Below are 12,972 nucleotides of genomic sequence, written 5' to 3' on the forward strand. Positions count from 1 at the left end.
GCGTTGTTATTGACGCCATATTGGGGCCGGCGGCGGGTGGAAGAGTCAGACAGTGCAGGGGGAAGCGGCTGGACGTGTTTGCTGGAGCTCCTGCCGCTGCCGCAGCCTCAATCTCGCCGCGTCGACCAGCGCTCTCTAACTTCGGACGGTATTCGGGCGTCTTAAGAGCCGCGTTCTAGCCTCACATCTCACGAGGCTGTTATTGACTTCTGAAGGAACCGGTCTCCGCGCAGGAGCGCCTCAGGCGCGGCGCAAAGCCCGAACGGACGGCGGGGGCGGCCGTAGCGTCCCCCGGGGGAGCCGCGCCTGAGGAGGCGGAAGAGCCCCCCTGACGCGGCCAGCGTGAGCCGCCGCCACCTACCCTCCTGCTCTCGCCCCGGCCGGCCCGGGCCACTGCCCCTGCCGCGGAGGCGGCGGCAGCGGCTCTGCTCCCCTCGCCGGCGCTCCGCCAGCCGGCTTTCCGCTCTTGAGCCCGTCGGTTAGGCTCTCTTCGGGTCCCCGCTCTTCCCCGCTTCCTTCGCCCTCCCTTCCCTGACTCCACCCGAGCCCGGCGTCCCGGCCATGGCGTGCGGAGCCACTCTGAAACGGACTCTGGATTTCGACCCGCTGCTGAGCCCGGCGTCCCCGAAGCGGAGGCGATGTGCGCCATTGTCGGCGCCCACCTCTGCCGCCGCCACCCCGTCGTCGGCCGCCGCGGCCACCGCCGCTTCCTTCTCGGCCGCCGCCGCCTCGCCGCAGAAGTATCTCCGAATGGAGCCATCTCCCTTCGGCGACGTCTCCTCCCGTCTCACCACAGGTGGGACTCGGTCTTGCGGCCGCCCGGGGGGTGGGGGGCGAGGGATGAGCCCGCGGGACTGGGGGTACAGGAGGGCTCTCCGTCCTTAGCAGAGTCCTCGGCGGCCACACTTTTCTTAAGGAGCTCTTTCAGTGTCGGAGACACAATAGGAATAGCCTGATACCGGGGGATGGGGCGGGGGTGGGGTGGGTAGGGATGGTGCCTTGCCGGGTATTGTGAGATAGAGGAAGGTCTTTTTCTTTGGGCCGAATGACTGGAATCGAGCGTTTCCGTAGTCTGGAGAGCCCCAGCGGAAATGATCAGAGAGTGCTACACGGAAATCGAGGCAAACGAAGGGTCACACATTTCACCCGAATCTCGATGGCTGTCTTCCAGAATCGATGGGTTGCACCTATTAACTCTCGAACTGGGTGGTTTGAGGCTAGGCGGCCGCCCCTCTTCCAGTTCAGACATGGCTGATTTTAGTACGGAGCGGGTGGGGGTGGGGGAGGGATGTCACTGGGGCGAGATCTAGGCCTGTCATTAATCACCCACAAGAACGCCACTTTGGCTGAGTCAAGACCTGTTTCCTTAGCAGGGTCAACAACAAAGAAAATGCTCTTCCCGAATACTGTAATACGATCACACTATATATGTCTAGACCTTGAGAAACTTGAACTTTTAATGAAAAGCAAGTTGTATTGAAATTCGGGGCTGAGTAGTAGCTTTAGTTAAAAGTGCTTTATTTCTGCTCATGAAAGTACTTTGGAAGGAAAGGACTAGGCCTTGAAAATAATAAATCAACCCAAGATTCCAAGGGACTTCAGAATATTTTTGCTGTTCGTCTTGAAACATTTCCTGAAAGTGACTGGGCAGCTACCTCTTGACTGCTTTGTGCTGCGTTTGTGTCCTTTTTTTCCTGTACTTTGAAAATCCTTGTGTGCCCTGGCATAGTCTTAAGATAGGCTTATGTGGACTGGTAGTGTAAATGTTTCCTTTGTGCGTGTAGCATGCAAAGGTTTCATGTGTGAGCCTTTGGTAATAATAAGATCTGTAGACAAAGCCTTTTCATAGCTTGATTTACGTGTTTATCGTCAGCTTTAAAAAGAAAATCTATGGGCAGTATTTAACTCTACTGGTAACTTGATTTGGAATTGACATAAGTTTTGTTATTTTTCAGGTCATACTTTTAAAATATCTTTTTCCAAATATATGGGGAGATCCTCAAATGCCTAGGCTACCATCTTTTGCTGTTGGAACAGTGTCAAGAATGAGTTCCTGGGATTAATACTATTTTCAGAGTTTGTCTTTTTAGTGAAAGACTATCACTGAAAATTGAAATGATACTGTGGAATCTGTACTTAATAAGGCCACTTAAAAATAGCTCTAGCTAACCAGCAGTAAATTTCATTCGAGGGGGTGAATTAATACAGTGTTATGTTTGGGAGTTAAAGTATATTGCAATGCTAAAATAGTCTTGAGCATATAAAGTAAGTCAGCTAGGGGCTATATTTGTCCTCACTATAAAGGGAATTAATTCAGAAAGAATTGTGATTCTTTGCAGATCTGTCATTTCGTTGATGTATTTGAAGCATTCACTAATGCAATTGACTCCACATTTTCTTATATTTCAGTTAAGTGGACCATTACTGTTAAAATAGTAAAATGACTGGAATTATTGAAATTGTTTAAGCCGGCTGATTCAAATTCACATTTTTCCAAAATATTGGTATGTTTCCTGTTTTTCAAGGTGTTTTTGACGTCTGCTGTAAGTTTGATCATATCCTGAATTCTAAAGTCACACACTAACTGGTATTTATTGATTCTCTGAAAAGTGTTTTTTCTAGCTATTTCAATTAGAGAACAGCAGTTAAAATTGATTAACTTTTGAGTTGCTAAGTTTTTAACTGTGGTCTTGGAATGACATTTTACATGTAATTTAATTTAGCCTTACGTTTACACGGCCAGTTTTGGGCTTGCTCTTGTATGGTTTTGGTAATGATGTCATAATGGGAGCTGCAGTGTTGTGCAGGTATCAAAGAGCTTCCCAGTTTTCATGTCCTCTACCTAATTTTTAAATTCCTATTTTAAAAGTGGTGATTCTTTAAACTTGTCTAGAGTGAATACCATATATTTTTAGCAGAAATAAGTAGCTAGGATTGGAAATGGAAAGCAACTTACCAAAATGAAATTGACTGGGGCTCTATGGAAGTTCTTTGTTTTCATTTCTGTGGGTTCAAATATAATTTAAACAATTTACAACAGACTACTGAAGTGCAGTTTTTTTCAGAGCATGTGTATAATTTGTTATGAATTTACTTTTGTTCTCTGGATATATTTATATATGTGTTTTCTGATATGTTGCTGAAGTCATGTTGTCACTTCAGGAACTGGGTATCTTTTAAACTCTAGCTTTGTTTTTTTTGGTTGTTAGTCATCTCAGGAAGGTTTGACTTGATGACTGTTATTTAAATCAATATTTTTCAAACTATTGCAACTTAATAGGACAAAGGAAAGAACTGGCAAATAAAGTTTTATTGGAACACAACCATGCTCTTTTTTTTTTTTTTTGAAGTATTGTCCATATCCCTTTACAACAGAAGGGTCAAGTAATTGCGATAGAGATTGTATTTTCCCGAAGATCAAATATTTGCTGTCTGGTTCTTTTCAGAAAACGTTTGTCCAGTCCTCGTTGAGGGTGTTGGCAGTGAGGTTTGTAGTAATCTCAGGATGTGGAAAAAGAAAAGTGCGTGATAACTGGAGATGGGGAGTGGCGGGAACCATTTGCTGTGGTTGGAAAAATGAATGCCTCTACTTAGCTTTATTAGTACTCATCCTGGCAAGTTTATTGAAAACTGATTTGTAAGAGTTGTATCCTTGTTGATTGGTTTTTGAAACCTCTCAATATTGTCACTTAGCGAAAAGATTATCATGACGTTCCCTAGAGCAAACATATTTTAATAAAATCAAAATATATGAGACTGTCAATCAAATCCAACACATTATTTTTCACAATTGTGTAGTGAATGAATGAGTGGCTGAATGAAGTGATCCTTCTGTGAACTCAACCTATTTGTGAATTTGCTAGACAGGTTTATACACATCATTTGACTTGTTACTATTGCTCTAGTCTGCCTTAGGAATTGAGTTGGATGAAGAGTTAAATTCCTTTGTAAAAGCTCATTGTATTTGCTGGAAACTTGCCATTAAGAATGGAAATTGCAGCTTGTGAATGGGGAAGGGTTTACAGGAACTTAGATTGTTCTGTAGACATTGATGCATGCCTGCAAATGGAGACACCAGCTGGCTTAAATGAAGTATAAATGGTTCTACACAAACAAATGAGATGTCTGTTGGAGGAGGCAACATTTCACTTCAGATGTCATTTATATTGAGCCAGAAGTGTTTTTAATATTTTGTGGTTATTTAGACAGCTGTTAGGTTGCTTCTAGTTTCTCAGTGGATTTGGCAAATAAACTGTTTTTAATGGTCTTTGTACTTTGGATTTTAAACCTGATATTTTATTTAGGACTGTGTATGTAGCTGCAGTTATTTAATAGTTCTGTGAATTATGCATTTAAGAATCATGTAAGTCTATAAGCCATTAAAAGCAGAGTGCAGTTGTATTCATTATTAAGCTATTTTGTTTTGAAAGTAGAAAAATGAAAGCCTATCTTGAGCACAGAAACACATAGCGTAAACATGTCTAGATCAGAGAAGAGATTTGCTAACTCTTTGTTAGGTGAAAATGCTCCAATGTAAAGGAGAATAATAAAATTTCCTCAGTTTTCTTGAATGGCTTTATAGGAAAAAGAATATATTGTATATTACTCAGATAGGCCTTTCCTAAGTGTTTAGATAGACAGGAAGACAGTGATAGAAATGCTTTAGTTTTGAAAGGTTGAGAAAGAGGTTCATTGGAAGTGCCCATTTTTGTGTATTTTTCTTCTTTGAAAAGAAACCTTTGATGATTCTTCCACTTAAAGAAAAATGCATAATGATAGCATAGGTTAAGTTTGGACCTCTTGGGTAGTTGGTTCACGAAACAAGAAACGAATGGTATTGGGTCTTTTCAAGTGCCCATAAGTGAATTGTTTACAAGGTTGAGTCGTGTCTGACTCTGCAGCCTCATGGACTGTAGCCCACCAGGACCCTCTGTCCATGGGATTTTCCAGGCAAGAATACTGGAGTGGGTTGCTATGCCCTCCTCCATTCCCAACCCTGGTTTCAAACCTGCATCTCCTACCTTGGCAAGTGGATTCTTTACCACTGAGCCACCTGGGTAGCCCCATAGGTGAATTAACCAGCAACTTACAGTCCTTGCTAGTACTTAGTAGCACTAACAGTTACTACTGCTAACCCTCTGCTGGTACAGAATGCTGTCTATGCATATGTAAAACCACAATGCATTTCCTGACTTTGAGAAGACTGCCTACTTTCAGAAAAGTATGAAGAGTGGAATACTTGTTAAAGCCTATATGAACCTGTCTGGCATCTGCAGATGGTGAAGAGGTCTTCATAAATGACCTTAGTTTAAGAGATGCATCTTCAGTTTTACTACTGAGCATAGGACTTCTAGAACTCAGGAGCTTACCATTGTTTCTCAACTTTCTAAACACACCTGAGAAATATGAGTGGCAGTTTTGTAGCAAAGACTGTTAGTGAAAAGGAATGTCCTCTGAATTTTGAGAGGATAGGTGGGACTTGTCTAGTTTGAGAATTACCTGCTATATCTTCTCAGTTAATGTCTTATACAGAGTTTTAAAATATCTACTAAATGTATTTGTTGAATTAAGGTTTGGGCAGTTTTAAGAAAAAAATATAATTTCACTTCTCCTTCTGTGACAATAAAGCCACAATATGTGACAACATTTTTTAAAACTGTGACTCAGATGAGTAGTAACAAGAAATAAAGTATTTATTTTAAAGACTTCAAATAGTATTTTGAGGCTCTTGAAGTGCACCAGAAGTATTCCTTCATGTTTCTGAATAGTGATGATAAACATGGTTATGCTGCTTCTGCTAAGTCACTTCAGTCGTGTCTGACTCTCTGTGACCCCATAGACGGCAACCCTACCAGGCTCCCCCGTCCCTGGGATTCTCCAGGCAAGAACACTGGAGTGGGTTGCCATTTCCTTCTCCATTGCATGAAAGTTAAAAGTGAAAGTGAAGTTGCTCAGTAGTGTCCAACTCTTCCTGACCCCATGGACTGTAGCCTACCAGGCTCCTCCATCCATGGGATTTTCCAGGCAAGAGTACTGGAGTGGGTTGCCATTTCCTTCTCCACATGGTTATGTGTATTACAATATTTGAAATAGCCCCATTTACAAGGATTTTACCATTTTCAAAGATTTTACATGATTTTTAGGACTAATAATTTGTACTATGAAGTTCTGAGCTTTCATTTCTAAAGGAATTGAATGATTTAAGTTAAAGCAATTTTTTTTTGATGGGAAGATACTACAATTATAATTGAGCAGGGAGAGAATCCTTGCAGGTAAATTAAAATTCTAGTGTCAGCTTTGATATTTATTTTGAGCCCTTTGATCACAGTTTTGCATTGTGCCAGATTGTATAATCTTTCTTGTGATGATAGGTTTTTGGGGGTAGTGGTAGTGGTTTTTATCCTTCCAGCGCTAGAAAAATAGCTCACAATATGCTTGTAGTTTGTCTTAGAGTATAACTGCTTTCTTCTCTTTACAAACTGTAAGTCACTAATTTTTATATGTCAGATATCATAGATCATCCTGAAGTATAAATGCTTTATACCATTTTGATTTTATTAAACCTATGATTTTTTTTTTTCAGTAATGCAATTTTTGAACTTGACTGTATTTTTAAGTTCTCTGTTCATGTACGTGGATTTTCTTACCATATATTTTTAAATTCTCTGTTCATGTACCTGGATTTTCTTACCATTATTAAAAAATGTAAGTACTTTCTCTCAAAGTCACTTATTCAAGTTTTTGTGAACCTCCTTTGAGTTTCAGATTCTAGGCTGGTTAGGCAAAGAAAAGACAGTCTCTGGGTACTGACAAGAGTTGCAACTGCTGGTACTTATAAAACTATCTAAACATGAAGAAAAATACCATAAACTTTATGGTTTATCAAATACCTATTTTAATTCTCTGTGGACAGTTGTCCATATTAGCATTATTTTCACCTTTGACAGCCTGAGCATTGAAATTGGCTTACTGATTACATCACACTTTTACTACTGAAGCTTATTTATTGACTGTTTCTGAAATTGTTTTAGTCTGTAGTGTACATTCAGACTTTGGTTTAGTATTTATTTTCATTTCCCTTAATGTTAATTCTTAGAAAACTCTCTCTAAAAATCGAACTAAAGGGAGGAAGTTTGGAGAGAGGGACCTGGAAGAGTTGCTTTTCTTTCTTTTCTTTTTTTTAAAAAGCACAGCATCATTGAACTGATGTAGCAGTTTAATAGAATGGGAGTAGAATTTGAAAGGTTGCAGAAAGCCAGCTTTTCAAACATTACTTTCCTTGAACTTTGCCTTTTGTTACAAAAGATTGCCTTGTTCCTAATGCTGATGCATAATTCTCTGGAAGAAAAACTTTTCTAAGCAGTATAATTGGTTAAAACTGTAGGAGGTTTTAGGTGGTTGTGACAGATGGGGGAACCTGATCCATAGCTCAGGGTGAAATAGTACATTATCAGAGGCTGTTCTTGTACTCAGCATGTGTGGTAATGCTGACTTGTCAGTTTAGAATAATTCCTAACTGTTGAAACACCAATATATCATTCTAGTTAGTTACAGATGCCTATCCTCAGAGGAAGCAGTTTAAAGACACTTGAAGCATCCCTTGTATAAATATCTGAATGTAATACAAACATTTCTTACAATTAACCTGTTACAGTCAATGATTGTATTTGCAGGGTTCTAAGTAGATGAAAATTATGTGCCAAAAGCTTACTACCTTAACAGTCATAGAGTTTGATGTTTCATTGTGTGAAGTATTAGTAGTACATGGCGGTGGATCCCTCTATTCTAACTGACATTCTGTTTTCTGATTTATTTTCACTTCAGGTACTCATAGAATATTGACTAGGTGTACCAATATGATACTGGAGAGGGTAGTAGATGTTAAGAGGTTAGGCCCTGAGATCAGGCTTCAGTTCAGTTTAGTCCCTCAGTCGTGTCCGACTCTTTGCGACCCCATGGACTGCAGCAAGCTAGGCCTCCCTGTCCATCACCAACTCCCAGAGTTTACTTCTCCTGCCTTCAATCTTTCCCAGCATCAGGGTCTTTTCCAGTGAGTCAGTTCTTCACATCAGGTGGCCAAAGTACTGGAGTTTCAGTTTCCGCGTCAGTCCTTCCAGTGAATGCTCAGGACTGATTTTCTTTATGTTTTTGTGCTTTAGGATGGACTGGTTTGCTCTCCTTGCAGTCCAAGGGACTCTTCAAGAGTCTTCTCCAACACCATAGTTCAAAAACACCAATTCTTCAGCGCTCAGCTTTCTTTATAGTCCAACTCTCACATCCATACAAGACTACTGGAGAATCCAAAGCTTTGACTAGATGGACCTTTGTTGGCCAAGTAATTGTCTCTGCTTTTTAATATGCTGTCTAGGTTGGTCTAACTTCTTTCCCAAGGAGCAAGCATCTTTTAATTTCATGGCTGTAGTCACCATCTGCAGTGATTTTGGAGCCCCCCAAATCAACTCTCTGTTTCCATTGCTTTCCCATCTATTTGCCATGAAGTGATGGGACCAGATGCCATGATCTTAGTTTTCTGAATGTTGAGCTTTAAGCCAACTTTTTCACTCTCCTCTATCACTTTCATCAAGAGGCTCTTATAGTTCTTCGCTTTCTGCCATAAGGGTGGAGTCATCTGCATATCTGAGGTTATTGATATTTCTCCCAGCTTGATTCCAGCTTGTGCTTCATCCAGCCCAGCGTTTCTCTTGATGTACTCTGCATATAAGTTAAAATAAGGCTTGGGTTTGCCTTATTCCAGCTGTATGACCTTTCAGAAGACATTGCAGTAAAGCCTCATTTTCCTCATCTGTATGCACTTGATAGTAGTATCTGCCTTCTGGGGATGTCATGAGAATTAAGAGCATTTCCTGCCCCTGAGTACTGGAGATAGTTACAGTTGGGCAACCTCAAATGGGACTTTTTACATTGTCCAGCAGTCCTACCATTTATTTAGTGAATAACCTTGCCTTTTACTTGTACTTCATGGAAAAAATAGAGGCCAGCAAATGGCAGTGTCTTAATTTTCCCAGTACCTACTCTACCAGTGTTTTTGCATATTTTGTTTTTAGTATCACTGGGGAAGATTAAATGAGATAATTAAAGCCCTTTACATAGTGAAGGAAGGATCCCACTTGTCTCCAGAGGAACCTTAACCTCTGGTTTTTGTCTGTCAACCAGATCTTTGCTTTTGGCTTGAAATAGTGTCAAGCCTCCCATTATAAAGGAAATGAAGCATCCTTATTTTTCCTCCAGCAGGCATCCAGATTCCTCCATTTCAAAACTAGATTCAAAGAGGTTTCAGATAGTCTGCTTAATTCCACTGGGCTCTCAACTTACTCCTAGTATATTTGTACCTTCTGAGGCTTTTGTCAAGCCAGTGATGACTTCCATGGCACACAATCAATCCTCATCTTGTTTGACCGTCCTTATAGCATTTACACTGCTGACACTCCCTTCTTTTTGAAATATCTTGTGTATTTTAACTATGACAGCAAACTGTTTTCTTCCACTTTTCCAGCTGTTTTTTGGTCTTCATCTGGCCATGAGTTCGTTAGTTCTAGATTCATTCAGCTCCACTCCTGGCTGGCTTAATAGTTCCTTTAAGTATATATACCTATATATATACACATAGGCATATATATATATATATAAAGCAGAAATCAAAAAGCAAACGTGTTTATTCACTATCAGTCACATAATGAACATAGTGATTATGTTAATGTCATGTGATGAATCTCCTTAAGTAGGGCCAGTGAAGTTTAAATTGATTTACAAGGTATTTTCATGCTTGGGAAGTATATGTGTTAGAATTATAAAAGCCATCCAGGTGAGAGTGGCAACATAAATTAGATCATCCTTAATGTTTTTGTGCTTGTAATAATCTCAGCTGCTACTGCTTCCCTTCTCTTCCTCTCCCATTTCCTGGTATGTCCAATAATACATAAACCAAACACTTTTCTTTTTAATTGCCAGTAGAGTTATTTTAAGCAGGGGATAGAAACTTAAATGTCCATAGTTCCAGGCAAGTAATGATTGAAATAAACAAGATGGGGACTTGTGAATTCCAGTCTTGCTCCTGACCTGCTGCAATGCCTGGAAACTCATTAGAAAATGCTTAACCCAGGCTCCATCCTTAATAGGGTTCATTTTAACAGAGTCCCTAGGTGATTTGTGTGTGTGTTAAAGTTTTAGAAGCACTTGAGAACTTACACCCAAAAGGCAGCAGCCACTCTGAACTGAACTATGCCACACAGTCCAATACCCACCCCCAGCCACTCCCTCCCCATCAACAGTAGCCAGAAATCTGATCATTCAACTTTTGAATGTTGGCCACATTGTTTTGAAAAAAGTTCAGGCCAGACATGTCTTTGGACTCCATTTAATTCATGAATCATCAGTTTGCAACCTCTGGTTTCCAGATATGCTGTATCTCAATATTTATGTGTGTAAGTGTGTTTTGGGGGCCCTGATAAGTTGTTATGAGAAACAGGTTAGTTGTTTAGCTTGATTGTGTTGCCCTACAGTCCTCAAGGAGCCTGCTCTTTATCCTTCCAGACCTTATCTTGTTTTGATGGCCCATGGTTATTTGAAATAGAAGCTGAAACTTGGCACTAAATGTTTTCCAAAGCTTGCATATTTTGTTTTGGATAGTTCAGTTTCCTCTTTCTCTTCACCATTTACTTCTTTCATTTTTTGTTCTTATTACTCTCTTTCTAGCTTGTAAGCTACTTGAGAAGATAGTAAAGAAGTAAACAACAAAAGCATCATGGTTAGCACATAGAATCTAATGTAATATAAAATAGAGGTATGAAACTGCATGTGTATCGGGGAGGTGCTACCTGCTGACTGAGCATGGTTTGGATTCTTTGCATTAGTGACTTCCATTGTGCATTTAACTTGTAATTTATACTTAGACCTGAAGAATTTAATAAATTGAGCCATTTACTTCAAATAAGTAATTACTGTGTGGTACCAGTGAAGTAATAGAATTTGACCTGTACTAATTATAGTTATCCTTCTTCTTGTAGGGGATAAATGGATGACTCTAATGCAGTGAAATATAATGTAAATTTAGAATCTGAGTCAGTTGCCTTTAAAATACTGTAGCCAATACTCTGGTGTTTATATAAATATATGCAGCTATATTATGCTTATTAGGATTCATGGTAGTCCAAACAGAAGTTAAAAATGTAGATATACCTTGACAATCTTCTGTTAAAATTTGGTTTCAGGTTCCTTTAACATATCAATAATTGTAAAGTAAATTTAAAATGCCATCAGCTCATTTTTTTAAATTGGATAGCTCTTGACTGGATAAGAATATTATCCTTAAGGTTCCCTTAAAGGAGTGCTTAAGAACTATGCTAGTTTCTGATCAGATGATCTAGGAGAATAATTGAAATTACAAAGATGGGTCTCCATAGCAACTCTGAATTGTCTGCTTGATAAATTAAAATACAGACATGGCAGTGTCTGTAGTTCAGAGCTCTAGATTTGGTCTGTTATTTTATTTGGAACAGTTTCAGTTTTAGGTCTTAATAGCTACTGCAGGTTTTCTGTACTTAATTGTGTACAGATTTTCCATTTCATTTGTGTTCCTCCCTAGATCTGACAGGCTTTCAAGATTTATTTCATTTTTAATCTCATTGTTTGAGTTAATCTGTTTAGATGAACTTTTAGCTTGTTTCTTTCCAAAGGTACTCCATAGAGAAATTAGCATGTAAGGTGAAGATAAACGGGTCTTTCATACCTGAATTTGAAACTGTTAATGTTTGATCTAGTAACTATGTCAGTAGGAAAACAGGAAGTCCATACAGGTCTGGAGCAAAAATATTTAGTTTCATGTATCACCAATTTTTAGACATCTTATAGTTATGGGCTCTACTCTAGAAAGATACTTGATGATGACCCTGCACCCCCATCCCCCATTTCGAGATTCTCCTTTAAACACATTTCTAATTGCTTCTAATTCCATTTTCCCTTCACTCTCAGTCCTATCTTGATGCTATTTCTTTTACCATCATTAGCAGCTTTTTTTTTTTTTTAATCCCTGCTTTCTCCTGTTTATATTGTTGACCTTGTTCATTGTGTCCAGGGTTTTTAAAGTAGTCGTTGGCAACTAAGATGAGTAAACAGGCTTTATTGTCTCAGGCCAGGCCTTTTCTTTTCACATTTACCTAGGTTTTTTGCTTTTATATATATATATTTCAGATATTCCAAAGGAATAGGCTCATTGATAATCTGCTTATTACAGAGAATTTCTTTAGCAACCTCAGTGATATTTACTAGATTTGGGAATGAAAATGCCCTTAGTCATAAATCTGCTAATACTGACTTTCACTTAACCTAATAAGTGCAAAAAGTCTTAATATTTTACAGTTAACCTTCGAACAATGTGGGCTTGAAGTGACAGGGCCATTTATGTGGATTTTTTTCACTAGTAAATAAAATAGTAAATACACGATCCAAAGGTGGTTAAATCCAAGGATGTGGAACCCTGCTGATGTAGAGGAACCATATCCTTGGATACAGGGTCAAACTACAAGTTACATGGACTTTCAACAGCAGGAATTCTGTACCCTGAAAATCCCCATGTTGTTCAAGATAAAAGTATATGTAAGAACAAGGGTGATGTAGTTTTAAGGATTTTGGAAAGGGATATACTACAACCATTTGAGTGTAGATTGTCTGAAAATACATATTTTGCTCTGTGATTTGCTGCGAATTTAATCTATGCTTCACAAACCAAATATGAAGTCTGCATGATTAAAACTGGAATGTGCAACTGATAATGTTAGTAAAGCTTCACTTTCTTTAATGGACTAGTAAATTTGTTGGCAACACAATGTCAGATGTTACATGTACTTGGAATATAATGTCATTTTAGATCCATAAGAGACGGTTAGATTTTAGTTTAAGATTAAGTGAATATAGGTACATTGTTGATGTATGTAAGGCCTTCATCTTGCTGATATG

The 12,972-nt window shown here is 39.3% G+C and overlaps 1 protein-coding gene across 2 annotated transcripts in view; it reads left to right on the forward strand.

The window, feature by feature from the left end:
* The window catches only part of AKIRIN2 (akirin 2), a 22,705-nt gene continuing 9,733 nt past the window's right edge, over positions 1–12,972 (forward strand). The window contains exon 1 of one of the 2 annotated variants that reach the window (XM_061427870.1): positions 1–796. In XM_061427870.1, the coding sequence (XP_061283854.1) occupies positions 562–796 (235 nt within the window). In that variant the 5' untranslated portion in view covers positions 1–561. The remainder of the gene's footprint in view (positions 797–12,972) is intronic. The other variant, XM_061427868.1, reaches the window with a different exon arrangement.

The sequence above is a fragment of the Bos javanicus genome, chromosome 9 (assembly GCF_032452875.1).
Source record: "Bos javanicus breed banteng chromosome 9, ARS-OSU_banteng_1.0, whole genome shotgun sequence".
Lineage (NCBI taxonomy): Eukaryota > Metazoa > Chordata > Mammalia > Artiodactyla > Bovidae > Bos > Bos javanicus.